The 21919-nt window shown below is 51.0% G+C and overlaps 9 protein-coding genes across 9 annotated transcripts; 1 reads left to right on the forward strand and 8 right to left on the reverse strand.

Annotated features, from left to right (window-relative positions):
• Positions 1 to 81: 81 nt before the first annotated feature.
• Positions 82 to 2331, reverse strand: N7484_002031 (uncharacterized protein; the record flags this gene model as incomplete). The annotated part of the gene is made up of 1 exon (XM_057112451.1): positions 82 to 2331. The coding sequence occupies one exon, from the start codon at positions 2329 to 2331 to the stop codon at positions 82 to 84; it is 2250 nt and encodes a 749-aa protein (XP_056977188.1).
• A 723-nt stretch (positions 2332 to 3054) lies between these two features.
• Positions 3055 to 3976, reverse strand: N7484_002032 (HIG1 domain-containing protein; the record flags this gene model as incomplete). The annotated part of the gene is made up of 2 exons (XM_057112452.1): positions 3055 to 3868; positions 3936 to 3976. 2 exons carry the CDS (start codon positions 3974 to 3976, stop codon positions 3055 to 3057), a joined length of 855 nt encoding a protein of 284 aa, XP_056977189.1.
• Positions 3977 to 4438: 462 nt separating this feature from the next.
• N7484_002033 (transcription factor SPN1) lies at positions 4439 to 5828 on the reverse strand (the record flags this gene model as incomplete). Its single annotated transcript, XM_057112453.1, has 3 exons — positions 4439 to 4688; positions 4739 to 5217; positions 5274 to 5828. The coding sequence occupies 3 exons, from the start codon at positions 5826 to 5828 to the stop codon at positions 4439 to 4441; spliced, it is 1284 nt and encodes a 427-aa protein (XP_056977190.1).
• A 1196-nt stretch (positions 5829 to 7024) lies between these two features.
• On the reverse strand, positions 7025 to 8540 carry N7484_002034 (putative nucleoporin; the record flags this gene model as incomplete). The annotated part of the gene is made up of 3 exons (XM_057112454.1): positions 7025 to 7123; positions 7178 to 7833; positions 7907 to 8540. The coding sequence occupies 3 exons, from the start codon at positions 8538 to 8540 to the stop codon at positions 7025 to 7027; spliced, it is 1389 nt and encodes a 462-aa protein (XP_056977191.1).
• Positions 8541 to 9715: 1175 nt separating this feature from the next.
• On the reverse strand, positions 9716 to 10336 carry N7484_002035 (gamma-glutamylcyclotransferase family protein; the record flags this gene model as incomplete). Its single annotated transcript, XM_057112455.1, has 1 exon — positions 9716 to 10336. One exon carries the CDS (start codon positions 10334 to 10336, stop codon positions 9716 to 9718), a length of 621 nt encoding a protein of 206 aa, XP_056977192.1.
• A 368-nt stretch (positions 10337 to 10704) lies between these two features.
• Positions 10705 to 11623, forward strand: N7484_002036 (coiled-coil-helix-coiled-coil-helix domain-containing protein). Its single transcript, XM_057112456.1, has 4 exons — positions 10705 to 10791; positions 10884 to 11111; positions 11202 to 11334; positions 11478 to 11623. Exons 1-4 carry the CDS (start codon positions 10772 to 10774, stop codon positions 11574 to 11576), a joined length of 480 nt encoding a protein of 159 aa, XP_056977193.1. The 5' UTR covers positions 10705 to 10771; the 3' UTR covers positions 11577 to 11623.
• A 686-nt stretch (positions 11624 to 12309) lies between these two features.
• On the reverse strand, positions 12310 to 13729 carry N7484_002037 (acyl-CoA-binding domain-containing protein; the record flags this gene model as incomplete). The annotated part of the gene is made up of 4 exons (XM_057112457.1): positions 12310 to 13282; positions 13385 to 13457; positions 13523 to 13636; positions 13714 to 13729. The coding sequence occupies 4 exons, from the start codon at positions 13727 to 13729 to the stop codon at positions 12310 to 12312; spliced, it is 1176 nt and encodes a 391-aa protein (XP_056977194.1).
• A 553-nt stretch (positions 13730 to 14282) lies between these two features.
• N7484_002038 (putative GABA permease) lies at positions 14283 to 15875 on the reverse strand (the record flags this gene model as incomplete). The annotated part of the gene is made up of 1 exon (XM_057112458.1): positions 14283 to 15875. The coding sequence occupies one exon, from the start codon at positions 15873 to 15875 to the stop codon at positions 14283 to 14285; it is 1593 nt and encodes a 530-aa protein (XP_056977195.1).
• Positions 15876 to 17114: 1239 nt separating this feature from the next.
• N7484_002039 (putative jumonji family transcription factor) lies at positions 17115 to 21636 on the reverse strand (the record flags this gene model as incomplete). Its single annotated transcript, XM_057112459.1, has 5 exons — positions 17115 to 18510; positions 18605 to 18976; positions 19128 to 21083; positions 21146 to 21243; positions 21364 to 21636. 5 exons carry the CDS (start codon positions 21634 to 21636, stop codon positions 17115 to 17117), a joined length of 4095 nt encoding a protein of 1364 aa, XP_056977196.1.
• Between the last annotated feature and the right edge of the window lie 283 nt (positions 21637 to 21919).

Consider the following 21919-nt stretch of genomic DNA (forward strand, 5'->3'; position numbering starts at 1 on the left):
CACTCCTTTTATGAACTCCTGGTTTTCGCTAAAAACATGATGTTAAAGAATTTTGAACAAGAAACATATAGACAGGGATAATTAGGGTATATGTGCAATGTAATCATTGTAAGCATCTTCATAATCATCGTGATGAAGATTGGTGCTTTGGCCATGGCCTGGCATGGGATTGTCATACGACGGTATTGTCGGATCATGCTCTGATATGGATTGAGGATGTCCCGACATGGGATTATCATATGAAGGTATCGTCGGATCATGCTCTGATGTGGATTGAGGATGTCCCGGCATGGGATTATCATATGAAGGTATTGTCGGATCGTGCTCTGATACAGATTGAACGTGGCCCGGCATGGGGTTGTCATAAGACGGTATTGTCGGATCGTGCTCTAATATGGATTGGTCATGTCCTGGCATAGGGTTATCGTACGACGGTATTGCCGGATCATGCTCTGATATAGACTGAGGATGTCCCGGCATAGGATTATCATATGAAGGTATTGTCGGATCAAGCCCCGGTACTGGTTGACTATGCCCGGGCATTGATTGCATCTGTCCGAGTAATGGCTGTAGCGGCGGTGACCACGGGGGTGGTTTATCTCCATAGACCCCGTGCAGGTCAGTATCGGGGTCAGCTTGCCCGGATCCATTGGATCCATTGGATACAACAGTGGCCTGCTCAAATGCACCGACGGCGTGGCCTGGGTGATCTGGAGTGCCCGGAACCTCCGGTGTGTCGGGAGGTGGTCCAGCCACCTCCGTAGCATTATTCGAAGTAGCCAACTCTGTTGCTTCGTCGTCTTCTGATGGGTCAATGTTCTTCTTCTTTCGCATGCAACGGGCGACTAAAAGCCCAATGAGGCAAACGGCTAGTGCACCAGCAACACCGCAGCCAATACCAATGCCTATCTTTGCACCCTGTGATAGACCACCTCCGTGTGGGATAACGTGCCACCAGCCGGACCAGGAATCCTCCCAAGCACCCGAGCCAGGCACGACTGTGGTGTCAGTGACCTGGATTGTTGTTATAGTCTCGCCCTGCAGATTCGGGCCTGGAGCTTGAGCGAAAAACCAGTAGCCTCCTCCAGTTCCATTCATCCAGTTCGTGCCTAGGAAGGCTGCTTGTAGAAAAGCTCTGCCGAGTACATATTCATCCGATGGGTGACAAGGGAAGTAGGTCGTGTTTTGCTCAACAAGTGGTGCTTGTAGTGTAAGCTTGAGAATATTGAATGGCACTTTGATGGTGATATTTGGCGTAGATGCATCTGCACCTGCGTTGTTCTCAAATGTGAAAGAAAGGTATGCTGGAGAATTGGTGACGTGCTCGAATTGGTGGACGGAGGTGTTCCAGAAGTAAAGGCCAAGTCCTTCATTATAACTGACAGGAAGCTGCTCCGCAATGGCATCACAGGTATCCTTAGGAAGATAGAGATATGGTCTGGTGGGGTCAATTTGCACAGAGGCCGAACTATCCCCTGAACTATTATCTCTCCGGAAAAGACCATTCATGCTGTTAAACTTCCACGGCGACTTCCCCATAGCGACACCGAGTCCGATATCGAACAGGTTGATATCTAGGGTGCCGAGACCATTTGTGGAATTCACCGGCTGGCTGCTGACGTTGCCAATAGCCCTAGCCTGGTCATAACCCCCCATTACCAGCGATCCAGCAATACTTGGCGCCACTGAGCCGATATGCATACCCCACGAATATGAAGGAATCTGGCCGTTCTCCCAAAGATAAGACTCAACCAGACGGTAGGTCCCGTTGTCCACCGTCTGATTGAGCGCAGGCGCACCAAGTGCCAACGTGCCCACTTCCACCGGATATTTCTTGCCATTCGGATAAGTCTGATAGGCTTCGTAGATACCACTGACGCTGACATTGGATATCGACGCCCCAGCGATGTTAAATATCTCCCCAAGCTGGCCCTTCTTGACGTACGCATCGCCGCTGAATTTGTTCACAAAGACATTCTCCGTACCGGAGACCCACGTCATATCGCTCGCATCGTTGGAATTGCTGGATGGAATAAAAGCGGTGCGAGACGCCCCGACATTGTAGGTCCCAGCACTTTCGGCGAGGCAGGAGGATCCGGTGAGATTGGGCGTCGAGCATACGGTATCGAGGAGGATGGTGCTCGCCCAGCGATCACCAGGATAAAGCGCAACGGACTGCTTATTGTTACCGAAGCCCAGTTGGACGAGCACCGCGTTCCACGGACCATCGGGTCCATAACTTGTGCTGGACCATGACGCTGAGTACGGGGCCACAGCATTCGCGAGGGTCAACAGCCCGCATATTAACGCGAAAGAAAGACCTCGTGCCATGGTTTCCCGGTCGGTCAGATTTGGCCGGTAACCGTAGTGGGGGGAAAGAGTGTAGAATGGAAATCCTCCCAAGCGCCAAACGACCTTGGAAGACTTATTGAGACGATAGCCGATCGCCAATAATATCGAATCTAGGCATCGCTTTTTGCAGATTTGGTTGTCTCCACCACTGGGTTGCCAAGGATGAACAGGGGTAAACGTTAGTGCACTGTTAGCGTCATAGACACCATTTCCTTCTTGGCCTGGAACCCGTTCCTTCCCTTATTTCAATATCCTGGTGATCAATAATTACCCTGCAACCCCACTTCGCTTTGTTAGACAATTATGGGGTCAATTGTAGAATCATCGTATCCTCAATTGCAGGCGTACTATTTTTGGCCACCAGTAGCGTCGTCTGAGATTTATTTATAGGGAGAATCAGACCATTTAAGCGATTGGTGGAGTCTAGATCACCGACTTACGAAGTACACGAAAGTTCAAGAACGTATGGATGAAAGCATTCATTAGAGAAGAGAGATAGCGAGTATCATACACCACATTAAGCAGATTTTTGAAACCCTGCACAGAACGCCGATGAAAAGAGATGCAAACATATGTACGAGGTCAACAACCTTCAAATAGTCCAACCTCAAAGAAAACCTGCTCCTTGGAACCTTGGAATCTATCACATCCGCCCTGTCGGAAATATAATGCGCGCCAATTGCGCATGAAGATCGGGTTCAATTAAGCCTTCTTCTCACCCTTTCCCTCATCCTTCTCACCCTCATCCTTCTCCTCGTCTTTAGACTCAGTCTTGGTCTCCTTAGACTCGGATTCCTCCTTAGGCTTCTCAGCCTTAGCATTCTGATGATTCTTCCTCTTCTCGGCAGCTTCGTGCTCACTCTTCACACTAAGAGTCTGATGCTTAGACTTCAACCGCTGCTCTTCAGCAGCAACCATCTCCTTCCAGAGATCACCCTCATCCTTGGAATCATGGTGCGCAGGAACCGACTCCGCGGCCTCAGCCTGCTGAGTCCCCTTATCGCCCCTCTTAGAATCAAGCATACCGCGGCCGCGACGCTGATCGGAGATCTCGAACGCAGCAGATGCGCACAGAACACCCAATGTCAGGCCCTGAGCATAGACACGAGCTTGCACGAGCTTCTGCTGGCCCGATAGGAAGGGGTTGCGGCTGACAAGCACGAATGAACCAACCATGGACGCGACCCAGGTGGCACCGACGATCTTGTATTTCTCGCGGCGGGCGAAGGCGACAACGCGGTCGGTTATGCTGAGGCCCTTGGATTCCTCCATACGAAGGCGCTGCTCACGGTTCTCGTACCACATTCGTTCGGCATTGTGTTGCTTTTCGAATTCGCGGGATCCGTGGTCTGCCGCGATGATGCCCACAAAGGTCCCCGATGAGGTCACCAGGAAGGCTTTCATAGGAATGGTCAGGTTACGGATTGTGTGGTAGCGTTTGGAGGCGAAGAGAACTCCGGCTGCTCCAGCGGCGAGACCGGCGAAGCCACCCACTGTGCCGTACTTGAGAACGGTGCTGTCGTGGTTTTTTGTTAGTATGGCATGATGCGGGAAGCGGAGGAATTGGAAAACGGCAATCGTACCTGTAGTGGGCATCCTCTTCTTCTTTAGTGAGAAGCTTCATCGTGGTAATACGTAAGAGATATGAAAGTGTGGAATTCGATGAGATGAGGTGAGGGGAATGGGAAGTAATAATGTTATATAAAAAAAGTTGGAGATCAAACGCCGAAAGCCCGGCTGACATGACGTGTTGCGGGATCTGCTCTCCTTTCCGTCTGGCTAATTCTCGGCCGGTTCTCGCTCGGTTTTCACTCGGCCACCACCATGCACCTAATTTGGACAACTCGGAGAGCGCGATAACGCGATGATAGAGATTTACAGGAGCTCTGACTGGTCTAGAAAAATCTGCCTTATATCAAATTACAATGCTTATTCACTTTCTACGGCTAGCATTTGCCGAATGCGATCTTTGTTACATGCCCATGCCAGATATCAAAGTTCCCGATCACTCCCGAACGCCGCAAACACCCTAGAAAAAGAAAAGGAAAGGACGAAAACAGCTAAGACAAAACAGGCCGAATATAATTTATCGACGGGATGCCTTGGATGCCGCATTCTGCCGGGCCTGCATCTTGCGGAAACGATCCTCTCCACTGGCACCCAAGGGTCGGGCAAACCGACTCTCTTGCACGGCAGTTTGTCGGGGAACAACGGTATAGCTGACTTGGGTACGGTCAACACGGGCACGGTTGGCGAGACGAGGAGGGAGCTTGTCGCGAGCGCGAGCTTCGGCGGCGACAATCTCGGCGGTGGTGGATGTGCGCTTGGTGATTTTGCTATACAATCGTCAGAAGAAGCACGTACGGATACATGATTGAATACATACGTAGGGTCATAGTCAGCCTGCTGGAACACGCGCTTCGAGTAATCGTCGCTGCGCTGGAGAATGGGGCGAGTCCACTCGGCCAGTAACTTCTCCGCCATCATCTTGATGCTGTTCTCAGTCCGCTTGCTCTTGGTGTAGAACACCACGACCTTGCCGATTCCACTGGCAATCAAGGCATCCTTTTGAATAGGGAGCTTGGTCAGGGCGGTCAGCAAGTCGCGCTGGATGTTGTAAGCCGGCATTGATCCGTCATCCAAGGGCTCAAGAAAGAATCGAACGGCCTCCAGGAGATTGATTTCGGGGTCGACCAAACTGTTGGCATATTGGTTGCGATTGAGAAGTCTGAGGACATCGGGAAGAAGCTTGAGCTTGTGCATGGCCGGCTTGCCTTGCTGGCGGTTGATAGCGTCCATCTGAGCTGCCTGGGTCATCTGCTTTCGCATTTCCTCGATTTCGGCATCGGCCATAGCCTCAAGGTCCTTAAAATATAGTCAGTATAAGCCCTAGGGAAGGTATAGCGCAAGCGACCACCTACAATTCCATCCTGCTTACGAGCTCGTCTCTTGGTAGGCTTCTTCATAGCTTCGTCCATGGCACGGTCAAGAGCTCGACGGCGACGTGTCTCGGGATCCAAAGTCTCTTCATCAGTATCAGGCTCTGCTTCCTTCTTCTTCTTTTGTCGGCGAGCAGATCCTTCATCGCCTCCTGCGTCCTCCTCATCGCGCGCATGACGGCTCTTTTTCTCACGACGACCCTCCTTGCGACGTGGGCGCGCCTCCTCACCATCGGCACGCTTGCGCTTGTGTCGGCCAATCAATTTCAGGTTATCCTCATCAATCGCTAGCTGCGGGCGGTCTTCGACATCGACATTCTCTGGATCAAAGTCATCGAACTGCGCCTCGTCAACCTCGGACAAAATAGAGTCATCATCATCGTCGTCGTCATTTTCTTCCTGATCCTCAGCGACAGGTTCGGCGGGCTTGTCGCCCTCATCGTCGTCTGCAGTAACCGGGGTTGGGGCCTTTTCAGGTTCCTCGTGATCGGGGGACGCGGCGCGCGACCCAACCTGGTGCTCTGGTGAGGCAGACATAGCAAGCGATGTTTATTTTTCTCTCTTCGAAATGAAATGGTTGGGTAATTCAATGGAGGGAGCTCGACAACGTGGTACGGCGAAAAGGTGCGGCTGGTATTTCGTGAACCGTGACCCGACGCCTCTCCGCTGGACAGGCAGGAACTGCACGGATCAGTCGAGTAAAGCCAAACAAAGGAGAGCTGCAGATTATGCAGGATGGTAGGATCAGTAGTGAAGAAAGAGAAGAGGTCAACAGAAATGGAGGGGGAGAGAGGCGAAAGGTCGAGTAGATGAGAGAAGGAGAAGGTGGTCTGTGCTCCCGTGATTTCTTTCCTCGCCGAACTTCGTCGATAACAATTCACAATTTCATTCAATCCAACTCCCTCTCCACCTCCGTTTTATCCCATCTTTAACCACTCTTATACAAAATGTTTGCCCCAGGTATGATCCAGCCAACTCTCTCACTTCCATAACTCTCGTCATTCCCAAGACTTTTCGACGCAACATGCAAATCTAACACGACTCTTCGTTCGCCCAGGCCAGGAACAGCTCTCCAAGCAGGACCTCAAGGTGAGACTGTCTGAATGGTCTATGACCACTGAACACTCGCTAATTCAAATATAGGTTGCTGAGGTTGAGGCCTGCCAGACCGTCCGCAACGCCGTCATCGGCGGTATCTTCCTCTACCTGTGTAAGTGACGTCGTCAATGGGCTGCACAATTTCACCATGAATATAAGCTCTTGCCTTCTGTATGGCCATGGTCTAACGTCTATCAACTACAATAGCCCCCTTCGCCGTTGACTTCGCCAAGAAGTTCCTCTAAACGAATCGCCCTTCACCCTTTCCCTTCGACTGCCATGCACCTATAATTGATCCAACCGCTATTTATGATCACTTGAGGCTATTCCGGAGGAGCATTCGTTGATGTATTATTATTTGTACATGCCTGTTTATCTTTCTTATGGGTTTTTCTGGAAATAGAGAATGGTAAAAAGGACCTAATGGCAGGATGCCACTTGACAATCAGACCCCGATAGTAGGCATAATCACGAAGCAGCTCATGACTGGTGGGAAAAAGCAAATGTAGATGAAATCATATTGAACTATGCATTACGGAACTTTGCTCCACCCAAGATAACGCCGGTGCTCCCATGCCCATGAACATCTTTACGTTATGAAATAAGGATCGCATAGCAAAAGCGTGGGAATGAGTTTAGTTCCCGTTCACTTTCTGGGCGTCTTCAAACTCCTTCTTGACCGATGTCAATTCCTTCTGCAGATGCTGAATCTGCGCATGGTAATCATCGAGAATCTAAAAGATGGTCAGTTGGCAAACGTAGAATTGGTGTGCGGGAGTGTTGCTTACCTTCTTGGCTGTCTTCATGGTCTGCTCATCAATCTCATCTTCGGAGTTCAACGCCGCACTACCTCCGGCACGGTCAATTTCTGCCTGCAGGCGCTTGCCTTGCTCATGAATAGCTAGCATGCGGGCCCAGATCTCCTCGCCTCGGCCATTCAGAGATGGATCAAAGACTGAGCGTTCAAGGGTAGCCAGCTTTTTCTTCAATTCCTCTTCCGCCTCATCCATTGCATAGCCTCGGTTGCGCAACACCTGGGTCTTGGCCGCTAAGGCAAGACAACGCTTGCTAAGAACCATGTGCTTTCGCCGACAGTCTGCAATCTTGAGGGAAATTTTAAGATCATGGCGCGAGAGAAGGTCGGTCAAGCAGGTGTTGATTTCGTGAAGGCGTGACTGCATCATGCAGAGGAAATCCTTCTGTCGCTGTGCACGCTTGCCAAGCTCCCAAAAGCCCTTGACAAGAACTGGGACATAACTTGAATCTGGGCGCTGACGCAGAGCCTCCTCCCACTTGGTCGCATCATCTTCGGGACCAGGTTGATAAAATGGCGCAGCCTCTTCTCCGACACTGTTGTAGAGGTAGGCTCGGAACGGGGAATCGCGGTTAGGAGCATCCCACTTGTCCTTGACAATAGACATTTGCATAGGCACAGTCCGGTGAACTAAGCAAACAACGATCTGAATTAATATCATGGACTCGGGCCAGACTAAATATTGGATGAAAACTGAGCTTACCTCCTGTAATTGCACGACCAGGAGACCACAAACTCGACGAAAGCGATTGCTCTTGCTGTTGTCCCTGTGGCTGTACCATGGTAGTTTGTCCAAATTGTGATTGCTGAGGCTGCTGTCCCTGTTGTTGCTGTCCACCGAGCAGCGATCCACCGAAGAGGTTGCTCTGTTGTTGCTGGGGCTGTTGTTGCTGTGTGCTGGCACCAAGACCACCACTGAAAAGTCCCCCGCTGGATGCAGGTTGCTGTGCTTGTGTTGACTGCCCCAAGCCACCACCAAAAAGACTACCAGCGGGCTTTGGCGCAGTGCCAAACAGGCCTCCAGTTTGCTGGGGCTGTTGCTGTTGCTGCGGTTGCTGCCCTAGGCCACCACCAAACAAGCCACCCGCCGGCTTCTGAGCAGTAGTCGAGCCGAATAAGCCCCCTGTCTGCTGTTGTGGCTGGGATGTTGTCGTATTGCCGAAAAGTCCCCCTGTCGAGGCCTGCTGAGTCTGGTTCTGTGGCTGACCGAATAATCCTCCACCAGAAGCCGGGGCAGCGGGGTTTGTGCTTGGGCCCAAGCCTCCAAAGGCACTGGGCTTATTCGCATTGTTGCCGAATAGGCTTCCCTGGTTTGGGTTCGAGACAGCTCCAAACATGATGTGTCGCAAAAAAAAAAAGGCGGAAGGGTATCGTTAAAAAAAGCGCGATCGGTCAATGATCGGGCAACGTGTCGGTGGAATTGGGGCGTGTAGTGATATAGTCAACCAAAGGGGCACCAGAATTGGCGTAATCAAGATCACGGCAACCAGAGACCGGTGTTGGTTGAGGGTGAGCTGAGGGGTGCCGTTCTGTAGAGCTCAGAAGAAAGAGATCGGAGCTGGTTTGTTTTGGATCACGTGAGGGACGCTTCAATCCACACCAAGCCCTGGGTAATTCACTACCTGAGTTGGGAACGAAAGTATATAAAAGGTATCGCAGGAGCTGGTTTGGTTTCAGCTGAGTGAGTGTAAACTTAAAGTGATTAATTTCATTGCAAGTTACAATAAGCTGCAATGGCATTTTGTCATCTAAAGACCGTACAAACTAGCTTCATATTTTAAGTATTCAATATTTGCACCAAACATGTCCCCTACTTCTGCAGGTCTGCATTTGTCGATAGTTTTGTTTATAATTTAGATATTTGATTCTAATGTTATATACTCTCGCTTCATTTGTCACTAATATATTCCTACGCCTTATGGTTTTAGGGTAGCCAGAACCACTGGAAATACTATCCTAAAGGCATCCATGAATATGAAGATAAGTGAGTAGACGATTTCCTGTCTCAGCCAACACACTAGTTGATATCTAAACACCTAGATAACTCTTATAGGCTACCTTAGCCAATGAACCATTTCGTTATCAAGCATTTAGCCCAGCCTAGGTCTATACCCAAAAGCAGTACTACCTAGGCTCGAAGTAGCGGTACCTAAAGGCTTAGACGAGTAATAGTGTAGTGATGAGAATCTATCATTTTTATCCTGATATATACCAAGAAATGTTATTCGTTTATTCCATCTTACTTATATTTTAAGGTGTCTAGGCGTAAGATAGTCATCACGTAGGCAGCACCTGATATGTGGAAGTTACAAAGTCCCACTTAGAATTAACGCGTCTTTTAGTTGTTATAACTCATCTAGAATCTCTAATTTATACGAATGGTAAATGACTAGTCCTTGCATAGGTAGTGCTTGCCTTCCACTGCGGATCTAGATGACCCACCTGGCAGATTAAGATTATCAGAGCAGGCTGTTGAAGTATGTCTGAAGCACTATGTTCCCATAAATAGGTATCACGCTCTTGATATAGGTAGTTCAGCTGATGCTAGCTTAGCATCGAGCTTTTCCATCGCAGTATGTCTGCCCATTCTTTTCAACCAAACTCTAAGGTCAAAAACCCCTTCGCTCAGATCATTCCGATTCCCTTTGAATTTGAATGTATACCCGATGTCATCCGCTGGCTCCTTCCCATCAGTATAGCGAATGCGACAAGGGTCAGCATGGTAGTTATTTGTTTCATATGCCGCAAGCCTCTCCCCGTGTTCAACCGTTTCAACATGATATACTGCGCCCTCAACCACAGAGCCTGGGGCATGCAACAGGGCAGGATATTGCCCCCACAACTTGCATTCATAACCTGATAGGCGTGCAGAGCGTAGCTCGGGCTCAAATTCCAGCCCTAGGATTTCACGAACCATGGTAGGATCGGTCAACGTGCCATAGAAGAAATAGGGCCCCGTAGGTGCATCAAACAAGACCACGTGATGTGGAGGGTTTGGAGCTTGGAAGAAGTAATCGGCGGGGGCAGTCCTGAGTTTGAGGACGTAGGGGGATATTTTGGAGCCAGGAATTTCGGGTGGCGGCGGCGGTGGTGGTGGCGGACTGCTCATTTGGCCTCTTGAAGTGTTCGACATGGTTTGAATTGGACAATAGCAACAGGCATGGCTTCAAGAGGAAGAGTGAATAAGAGGATTTACAGTGGAACACAGATATGGCCTATTGAGGGTAGAGTTGTCTTCCAATCATGGAAATCTCTTGAAATGCTTCAACTTCTTCCATATGACTCGAAGAAAGGCAGCGCGACTCCAATGCTATTAGAATAAATCCCCCCAATCCATTCTGTCACCAAACAATAAAGAGAGGAACGAAACAGAATAGACAATGAGATATAGTTGATGTACTGTATCTATCTAACTTAACCTAAGTAAATGATGAGTAAGCATCATCCCACCAGCCAATCAGAATCGAGACAAAGAAACCGACCTTTCATTCCACCGCAACCCGTAGCTCTCGATCAACCAGATCCGTCAATTGCACCTCCCCCAGTCTCTCCACACAACACCGTCACCATGGCCCAAAGAGATGCTCGGTAGGACTCCCTGCTTCCCAATTGTTCCTCCAAACCGACCTATTCCGAACCCTTACCGCGCCAGAATGAACTCGGACTAATCATCCCTCTAGTTTCAACCAGCATGTCCTGGTGGACACTACCCCCATGCCGGACCACATCCCCAAGGTCGAGGAGATTGGCGCCACATCTGCACCCCTGTTTAGTGCAGCCTACTTCATCGGCGACCGCTGCAAGGCCTTCAACGACGACTACATGAAGTGCAAGGACGAGGCGAACGGTCGCGGCGAGTTTGAGTGCATGAAGGAGGGGCGCAAGGTTACGCGCTGTGCTGCTAGCGTGTATGTTTTCCCCCGATGTGCTGTCTGGCTCAGATAGCATTCCTACCCGACCAAACCAACGCGAGTGGTTTTTATTGACCGAGTCAACAGTATCAAGGATATCAACACCCACTGCCTAAAGCAGTTCAAGGAGCACTGGGAGTGCCTCGAGAACAACAACCACTATCTTTTCGAGTGCCGTAAGCCCGAGCAGGCGCTGAACAGCTGTGTTTTTGAGAAATTGGTACGCCATGTCTAGAACATGACTCCGTTCGAATCGGGTGACATGCTTACCATGCCCGCACGCATTGGCATTGACGCTGTCCCTGGGACTTGGGGTCTCTTCTTGGGCATTAAGAACACTCAGCTAACTCGAATTCTCAATAGGGCCTCAAGAAGACCATCCCCGGTGCCCCCGAAGGCGAGGTCCCCGTGCACCTGCGCCCGAAACAGAAGTACGCCCAGTTCCCAGGTCGGCAGTACTAAGAAACGAAAGAAAAGAAAAAAAGAAACAAATGGGAATTGCATGTCTTATTCCTATTTTATCCCTGTCCAACCTCGATTACATCCGCTCGCCTTCTTCTATTGCCGTCCAGGGCCCGGCTTTCCCGTCCGTTTTTAGTGGGTTTGATACACAGGTTACCCTTGTGTCTGATCTATCTGTGTCTGTCTCAGTCTGTTGTATGTTTGTGTAAATATCTATTGGCATCAGGAATGGTTACATGATTTCTGCTTTCTGCTTGTTTTGCGTTTAATACAAGTCCTTATATATCTTTGTATTCAAGCCGAGGTGCTCGGCTGAGACTTTGTGATACACTTATTGTGAGGATCAGGGAACTAACAGAATTGCCTAGACGGAACTCGGCCCATTTAAGTGCTCAGATGAAGAGAAGTTCGATCAATGATCTACTGGTTCTATCAAATCTAATGTTATAAGCTCTTCTATGGATTGATCCAACCTCCCGAGGTCTAGAATGATGTACCACTCAAGTCAAGAAAGAAAGAAGAGAACCAAGGAAAGATGACAAACCCCAAGAACCTCAATTGAAACCCATATATACTTGACAAAAGAAAAGACGGCCAAATGACCAGAACTCCAGATGAATATGGACAGGAATATGCAATAAACATGAAGTAACAAACACCCTAAAAGAGTGTAGGGAATATCAAGAAAACACCAATGAGCCAAAGAATAGAGCCAAAGAGCCAAGCCACCAAATCAAGGCAAAACGGGCATATCGCCCGCCCTCCTCAGCAGCTTAATCTGACCCAACTTAGCCTTCAACTCAGACCAGCCTGAGCGCAATCGGTTCTCAACCCGACGATCACCTCGTAGCCGCATGAAAATCAGCAATGCGCCCAGCATAGCCAGGTCCCAAAGAATTTGACGCAGAACCGTCCACAGAATCCATCTTAGCCATGCCAAAGCACCGTTCCGGCGACGAGTAGCCAATGTCCGAGCCTCCATCTGCTCACGCACGGCAGCGATTTCCGCCGTCATTTTGGTCAAGGCCTGCTCGACTCTGCGGCGCCAGGGGCTATTTCTCAGGTTGTGGGGGTCGGAAGCGCGCGTATGGGAGTTACTGCTACTTGCGCCGTCGATGGATTTAAAAGGATGAGTATGATGGCGATGTCGATGTGAAGAACGGTCATCGTGTGAGGTATGATCCGTAACAGACCTTGTTTCTGCATTAGTACTTTCATGGTCGTCATGTTCCTGGTCTTCGTAGAGGCTATCACGAGCCTCCTCGTACTCCTCGTCGTCGTCGTCATCATCTTCCAGCTCATCCTGGTCATCGATAACATTCCCATCCGGTGATCGACGATAGTATTCATCTTCTTCGGGTTGACTAACAGGACTGAGAACGCGGAGTCTTGAGTTTCGATCATCGGTTCGCATATTTGGACGATCATAGTCCTCCATAGAGCCTGCTAATCGACCTCCTATACTCCCGTATGCGCTGCCAGTATGTCGTGATAACGGAGGAACGCCAACGGCGTTTAACGGGCCTGACGATGAAGATGAGGATGCATTATATTTGATCTGATCCCAAACGAATTCGAGCTCGGCGACGAGTTCTCGCGCTTCGGGTGTTTGTGATGCGTATTCGTGCATGGTATCGATTAAAGTAGAGATGTAGCGGCGTTTGGCTTCGGTGCGCGTGATGCCGCGCTGGGCATACCAGGCGTCCCTGTATCATAGCGCAAAGAGTTAGCTTTATGCGTCTAGTAGGAAGCGAGGTGATAGAATAAGATGCTGCGACAAAGATTCATAGTTTGCAGCGTTGACGTACCATTTCTCGCACTCCGCATGCACCTCTGGTGTATTCCCAATCGGTCGATCCATCACTCCTTCCACGTCCCCCTCTGCATGAAGATCAGCCCACACTCCTCCGTGACTATTGCAGAGCATATCCGAAGACCTCACTCACCCATGCTCTGCTTGTATAATCCATAAAGCTTCAATCGTTCCGCTGCCGGAGGGCGTGCGGTGCCCGTCCGCGGAATCCTCTTAACAGTATTCAGGGCATGGACGAAGACGCGATCTAATCAAGAAAGAAACTTCAATATTAAGGCTTCCAAGCGCAAAAAACAAGACCAGATTCATGGGCCTAAAACGCACCTACAGAATCCGACATCCTGACGCGAAGAGAAGCAGTCCGGTAATCAGCCCTGTCGTCCTGGAAGCGGGGTCGGGCATCGGCAGGCGCGGGCGAGCCTCATGGAGAGCGGAATATAGACAAAACTGGCCAAGGAGAGAGAACGTGCCAATGCTCGGGATGGAATGATGCAGGGGTGAGTCGTGGAATCGGGTTGCGCCTTTCGTGTTCGTTCCGAGGGTTAATCTCCCTGGTATCCGGGAAAGTTGGTTCAATGGGGTAATTCCCAGCGATAGGGTATCTTCTTTCCCCAGGTTTTGGAGTGGGTTAGGGAGGAGATGGGGCCTATCCAGAAAATATGGAGTGGATAGGCCGTCTCGTGCGTAAAGGCCGAGTTAGTGGCGTGTTTGATTTGATGGCGCTGGACCGCGGCTCTCGGAGAAAGATCGTCAGGGCAAACTTGTGATCCATCCACCCCCAGTATCGGTGATTTACTTTATCTAGACATTTGATAGGAGTTTGGAATACATGCAATTAATTCAATGAGCTAATGTACAAAGTTCATATGTGCAAGCACAACATATCTCGTTATCTACTGGCTACTCGGAATCTTCTTCAAGTCCGAGACCTCCATCGCGTTTTCCGTATCCACCGCAGCACCCGAGATAACACCCACAGCTTGGGTCTCCTCTGCCGAAACAGGGGGTCCAGTGAAATGCTTGCGAGCATATGCAAAGTACCACACGATACTGATAGTAGCAAATCCAGCAAATACCACGCTCGCATAGTTCATCGACGCGGCAGTAGTAGGCAGAGTGTAGGGCATGCAGAAGAGCACAACGGCCAACACGATCCACGCAATTGTGATCGCGTTGATAGCATAGCCAAAGGCACCCAGGGAAAAGCCGGAGTTACGGACATCCTTCCGACCCCGAATCATGGAGATCAGAATGGGCAAGCCATACGATGTGGACAAACAAATAGTAGCCACACCCGTGAAGGAGTTGAACGCCGCCGTGGAACCGAAATAGATCAGTCCCAAGAGACCATCCACAACAGCCGACAGGATAATAGCCCAAACAGGCACGTCCAACTTCTTGTTGACGCGGCGCCAAAGCTTGAAGCCCGGGATGGCACCGTCACGTGCGAAAGCATAGGTGCAACGGCTGGCAGCTGTGAGAGATCCAACACCAGCGAACATCATGATTCCCAGAATCAAAAAGAGCAGCCCGAACCCGCCTGCGGCTGACCCAGTGGCAATCTTGAAAATCGTTCCTATCGGCTGTCCGCTGGCCACACTGCGCAGCATTTGCAAGCCTGCCGAATCACTAGGCATGACAAACAGGACCGGAATCAGGTAAAGCAGACCAGTGATACCTGCCGCAGCCACAGAAAGCACAATAGCCTTGGGCACCTCGCGATGCGGGTTCTGAACCTCCTCACACATGGAAGCGACCATACCATATCCCGTCAGTGTGTAAGCTGCCTGCAGCAAACCGACGAAGAAAGCCCAGCCAGCGGGCCATCCACTTTCCGAGGCGTCATAGTGGGCGAAGACGAATTCGCCTGAGTTGCGGCCATTATCCGCCATAGTCAACAAGACGACGAGAATGATAATCACGCTAGCTGCGGTCCAGAAGATGCAGACCTTGTTGATCAGGTCGAGGTAACGGGAACAAAAGACATTGATGAGGACGCAGACTAGCAAGACGGCCCAAAACATCAGGACAGTCTGCCATGGCGTGGCGACGAAGTCTTCATTCCACAGATTGATGGCGCTGAGAATTAATTGACCTCCTCCAAAGATAATACTCAGAGTCACCGTCCAATTTCCAACTAGGGTGAGCCATCCGTCGATGAATGACATCAGCGGGGCCCACTTGGGGGTCGACAGCATCGCGCTCCAGTAATAGACACCGCCAGCGGTGGGATAAACGGCGCAGATCTCAGCGAGCGAGGCTGCGATAGCGAGGGAGATAAGGGTCACAAAAACCCAACCCCAGATGATCGTGACTGATATACCGTCGTAGAGAGTAATGTATAAGGTAGTGCTGAGACCGTAGGGTGCGGCCATAATGGCAAAGGATAGACCGAGGATACTGAGCATGCTCAGGTTTCTGGGCAGTTCACTTTGGTAGCCCATACGCGCCAACGCCTCATCGGCGGCGTCGACGGAGGAGCGCATGTTGAGTGGAGACGACTAATTGATGGAGACCGGCATGAGACGAGAAGCTTGCCTTATTTAAGGTGTAGACTAGATAGCGATGGAGAAATGATATCTTTAACCCCGCATGATAGGCATGAAGGTGGAATCATCGCGGTCCGGGACCGCGGTGGGAAAGAAGGTTTTCTTAAGTAGGAGGGACGAATCGGATAGCAAATCAGCGCCGTGGGTGCAGACGTAACGCCTCCGAGACATAGCTTATCAGGGTTCAGCAAATGTCCGGGGCCATTAGTCACTAGTCAGATAAGCTATCTTGGGTCGCGGTGGACCCTTGGATTGGGCTATCTTAGCAGCCTAAACATATTAATCGATGATTCTACCATGAGATTCTGAAATCATTTATCATTTGGCATTTAGTTACATGAAAATTGTCACCGAAGTGACGGCTGCCACATCGTTGTTTTCGGAATACCCTCGGTAAAAGGTTCCGAAGATGAGCGCCAGGTACAAATATTAAAAGACACAAAAAAGGGGGAATTGAAGCTGAGGACTGGAAAAGCTTGGACCATGCCAAGGCTTCAACTTCCATCCACGACAGCGCCCCGGGGGAGTGCAAGGGGGTATCAAACAGGGGACACACAAATTCCAGTGGGCTCGCTGGGTTTTTGGAAAGGAATTTTTTTCTTGTTTGGAATATCTAATCGGACATGGGGCGAAGAGATGGTCTTGCGGGCGGAAGTAGGCCCTAAATGTTGGAGGAGCAGTCAAGGGGGTAGGAGGGAGAAGAACAGGAGATGGGGGAAGGAGAACGGCAAGAAGAGGAGGGGAGGGATTTTGGGGGGGGGAGGTGGATTTTTGGGAGGGCAAGAAATGAAGCGAAAACATCCGGACTCCAGTCTATACGGCCACACCGGGAAAGGACCAACCAGAAGCGGGTAGACATGTGTGAGAGGGGATAGGATGGGGAGAGAAGAAGTGGTGAATGGGATAAGTAGGTAATGGGGATCAGACAGGAGGGGGAAAAACAAAGAACGCTGAGTCGGAAACCAGCCAGCTAGTGTCAACTCCGAAGATGATAAAAGATAAAAAAAAAATGGAAAGAAAGAAACATAGCCCGTCGTGTGGAACGATCGTAAATCGAGGTCGAGGGGATGGGGGAACGAGAAAACGCCCAATCATGCAGTCGTCAGTCCGGTGAAGTCGTTACAGGAGAGATGCAAGTATAATCGCAAATGAAGGCAAAAAGTGCGAACAAAGGGCCTAGGGGCTGAGCCCGCTAATGAGATCATCAGGACCGTCGAAGCCGAAGCCGGCCATATCGACGGAGTGTAACGAACCCGGCCCCTTGCCCAAGGAGATGTCAGAAGATGCATAATCATGCTTGAGTCGCTCATGAGGACCAAAGAATGGTCGGTTCTCGTCGTTGGGGGTGTTGCCATCACCAGCAACCCATGGCCCGTTCTGCCAGAAGCGGGTATTGGCCTGTTGATCCCCAAACAGATCGTGGTGATCAGGGTGGGGGTCAGGACCGTGGATTGGGAATTCGTTTGGCGACTGGAGCCGCAGATGCGACCGACCGAAACTAGAGCACGGTGAATCGGCATGGAGAGGCAGATCCAGACCGGACAGTGGTGGGTCATCGACGGTGGTGATGTCGATCGTCGGATTTTCCGTCTGCTGGGCGAGTGCCGACTGTAGTCGAAGATTTGATGCTGAACTATGCCGGCTGTGGCTGGTCGAGCGATCGATGGCACGCTGCACAAAGCTACCGCAAGTCTTCATGATCTTCTCTTGGTCTTCTGGGGAGAGACGAGCAAAGAAGTCATTGGCTAACGATGATTTGGGTGGTTCGTCCGGTGATGGAATCAACTCGTACGTGGTCTTGGCGTACTCGGATAACCCCGACGGCATGTTGTACGGAGATTGGTAAACTTTGGGGGCCAATTCCCGCTGCTGATCGAGAAAAGCGTATTTACCAGGCATCTTGGCGGCGGCGACGCTTCCTCGATCAATGGTCTCTAGCTTGACGCCTTCTGACTCCTTCCTCTGAATGACATCCAAGCGCTCGCGGTGGCTGACTAGGGAGAACCGAAGCATGTTGAGAAGCCGCGTTACCTCTTCAGACCGCATGTTGAGGGTCTGAGGCGGTAGCAAAGTACCATCAGCTGCCCGCGGCTGCACCCGCTGCTGGGCCATGGCCAGTTCGAGTTTCTCGAGTCCATTGGGCGGGGGGATCGATCCCATAGGACCCAACAAAGTCTCTACCACCAATTCGGGGCCTACGATCGTATAACCAGCGAAGACATTGGCGTGGTCGGTGATCTGGGCGAGACGCCGGCGGGCAATGAGTTCCCGAACATTGGCAAAGGTATTGGTGGCGGGAAGGTGGTGCTGCTGCTGAACGTGCGACTTGGTGACCGAAGGGTAGGGGGCATGGCGGGCAGTTGTATTCGGCAGAGTTCGAAAGGCCGACGGCATCGCAGGACCAGCAGCAGCAGCACCGGTGGAAGGAGCAGAATGAGGGGGGAGGGGCAAGGTTCTGCAGGGAAGCGGCAGAGGAGGGCGGTCGGGATTGTAGGTGAGGGGTTTGGTTGGCGTGGGAGAGAGGTTCGTGTTTATGTTGTATTTGCGGTCGGTGTTGGGCGTAAAGATTTTGCTGGTAAAGAGGGGCAGGGGCGGTAACAGCATGGGAATGGTGGTGGGGTGAGATCTTCAATGCACGAGCACCGACTCCGGCCACGCCAAGCGACTTGACGCTGTCCAGGAAATTGGCCAGCGGGTTGTGGATGAGTACGCTAGGGTTGTGCGTATACTGTGCCCTACTCTCGGTGGACTGCGCGCCTAGGTAATGCCACACCTGTTCCGGTTTGGCCAAGTCGACCGTAGGCAGTGGGGCGAATTGAATCTTAGCTGCATCCACTGTCTGAAATTCGGCCCACTGGTAAGCAGATCGGCCGTCGCCAAACGCACTACCGGCGACCGGTACTGCAACCTCTAGGTCCTTTCGTTGTTCAGGCTTTCGCGCTAAGTGGGCCGGTAGAGCCTGAATTCCCGGCGCAAGGGGCGCGAAATTGCTCTTGCGCACCACGAGCAACCAGCGATATGGTATCTCAATTACGTCTCTGTTGACAATTATCAGTATTAGGACAGGTACAAGCCAAGAATTTCCTTTTTTTTTCGGTTCGGGTGTTCGGGAAGGTTTCGGGAGAAGAAACCTCCGGTGGGGTTGGAGGGGCAGAGGGACAAAAAAAAGGAAAAAAGGCAAATACTTACCCTCTCGGGAGAATCTTAACCAACAAAGCCCGTTCATCGGATCGATTCTGGAGAACGATAGCACCAGTAATCTCTTTGTCCGCCTGGAGTTGGATCAAATCGCCTTGAACCGAGCGACGAGCCGCCTCAATTACACCACGATCCAGATCAAAAGATTCTCTCAGCAAGCCTGAAGGTCGCTTCTGACGGTGGAACTTGCACTTGAGATCCACACTGGGCAGGGCGTACTGCTTTCCATCATCGGCATTCACGGCAATGGAACCATGCTCGACCTGAACACCCGCGAGAAGAGCACAGGTAGGATGGTAGGCACGAGTACACTTTCCAAAATTACACTGGAAGCAGGCGCCACGAACCTCGCGACAGAAGAGACACTTCAGACCCAGGCGAGCCTTGGGAATCCTGTCAATGTCGCACACCACCTCATTGCCTGAGTTATCCCGAAGAATGCTGGTTTCTTCGATAAACGCTGCGCATCGCCGATGCACATGATATTTGCCATCTTCTGTTGGCAATAGATCCTCGTAGTCATGATCATTAGGGCATAAGAGACACGGGAGCTTCCGCTGGCCTTCGGGGTGGAGCTTGGGTCGTTTGGTCCTCGGCCCGTCACCCGCGTCTTTCCTCTTTCGGCCACGGGTGGAGGTTTTCTCAGGCACGCTGCGCGGAGGAGTCAAAAGTTCTGAAGCACCCTCGAAGCCCTCGAAGCCGCTGTCATAGTCGACATAGTATTCGGGAGTGGCCTCACCACGCAGTTTGCGTTCAACCTCATCCACGTCAATCCAGACGCTGTCTGCTTCACAATTGCATTTCTTCGCGATGCGACCATAGTCCAGCCATCTTTCTGTTGCAAAGTTAACAGACTCAGCACAGTTGTAACCGATATTGTAGCCAGAGTGGTACCCATAGGGGAAAGTAATGACAAATTCCCCTTCGTAGTGGACCAATCGGTTCACAGTGATTCCATACTGTGACTTGAGCAGACTTGGTGAGACAAGGTAGGTCTTGTGCCGCAGGAATTGATCACAGTTCTTGGCATCGCTCGACCAAATACTCCGCATCGCCGCCTCAAAGCGCGGAGCATCTTCCTGGGAGATGCTGTACCACTGTTTGGGCGCACCGAAATGGATGTAGTTGATACTGTAGAGATCCACATCCTCCAAGTGCCAAGCAAAGGTGGCCTTCCACATTCCCAGGTAGAGGTAGGCTGTATTGACACCGGGCACGTTCTGTCCAAGGACATCCAGCAAATTTGGCAACTTGGCAACGTTCCAGGAAGTGGTCTCATCATCGAAGAGAGAGCCAGGCATGTCCGCACCGTACATGGGGTTGTTGTACATGAGTGACTTCCAGTACGCAGTCTCAAGTTCCTCGCATCTTTCCGCAGTGTAATCTTCATGGTCATGAATGCGGTAATCAAAGGTCTCAAACGCAGCCTCATCAATGTGATCGACTGTTTCTCCGCGGTTATTCTTTCGTCGTGATGTGATAGACTTGGACTGTCTTCCTTTGGGTTTCGTAGCCGGGAGCGACTCTCCATCACTCAGGTCTTCGCTCTTAGTCTCAACCGGGTTTGATTCAGGCGACACGGGTGTGGGAGGGCCTTCAGACTTCGACTTCTCCGCCTCATCTGTGGGCTCTTCTTTAATTTGGACTTGGTTCGTACGCTTGGGAGGACGACCGGGTCGGCGTTTCTGACCTTCTGCGCTAGACTGAGGTCGTGGTGTTGCGGTCACTCTTGCCCGTTCTTGGTTGCGACGCCGTTCTCCACGGCGAGCGGGCGGTTGGTGGCTACTTTCCTCACACAAGGCCTTCCATTGAGGTAGGTTGTAGGTTCGTTGGCGTTCAATATTGGCTTGAGTGTAGGTACCATGCGACCCATGGAATTCTTGCATGATAGGGTTCTTCACGCGAATCGACTTCACTTGCTCGTCCAGCGGCTTTTGGGCGTCGATCCTAAGGAGGGAAAGAGAATGAGCATGACCATTCAAGTCATTGGGCATGACCTGCAGACTAACCATTCCTTTGGAGGAACCACTTTCACAATACCAGCTTTCATTCCATACTTGTCAATCTTGCTGACGTAGGATTGGAAATCGCGAAATTGATCCATTGTCTAAAAAGTCTCGTCAGCCACGTCACCATCACTGATGGGAACATCCGGGTCCCCCTTTTGTTTGCAGACCATCTTGGACTTTATCCACCGAGCGGATGTGAGGTAGGGGAGTCAACTCACCGGCTTGAACACTGGGATTTTTCCACCGCCATAATAATGGTCGGGTTCGATTTCTGCTTCTGCTTCCAGCTCTTCCTTTGCTTCTATCTTTATGGGGGTATCATCCTGAGCGGTCGCTGATTTGGCATCTAGCTCAAGGTCTGATAATTCCGTAGGTACCCCTTCAGGTGCATCTTTCTTCCCGTTGGCACTCTGCGGTGGTGTGATGGACGCAGAGTTTACCGGAGCACCCGCAAGTGGGTCACGATTGGAGTGTTCGAATATAGCCGCCATAGTTGACAGCAAGAGGTAGCTGTTGAGGAAGGGGAGGCTGTTCAATACGGGGTGCCGTCGTCGGATAGAGCGACCGCTGATCGACGGCGAAAGTGGTGGTTCCCAGCGGTCGGGGAAGTGAAATAGACGATCAAACCGGGGCGTAAAAGGATTCGGGCGATAACTCGAGGGTAGGGATTCAAGGTTGGATCAGGAGAAGTATCTGAGAGCAGAGGGATGTATGGTTCGATGGCGCGATAAGCTCTGTTCGGAGGCTCTTTTTTCCTTGGAGCGGGAGAAGGAA

The sequence above is a fragment of the Penicillium longicatenatum genome (genome assembly GCF_028827895.1).
Source record: "Penicillium longicatenatum strain IBT 33135 chromosome Unknown contig_1_segment0_segment0, whole genome shotgun sequence".
Lineage (NCBI taxonomy): Eukaryota > Fungi > Ascomycota > Eurotiomycetes > Eurotiales > Aspergillaceae > Penicillium > Penicillium longicatenatum.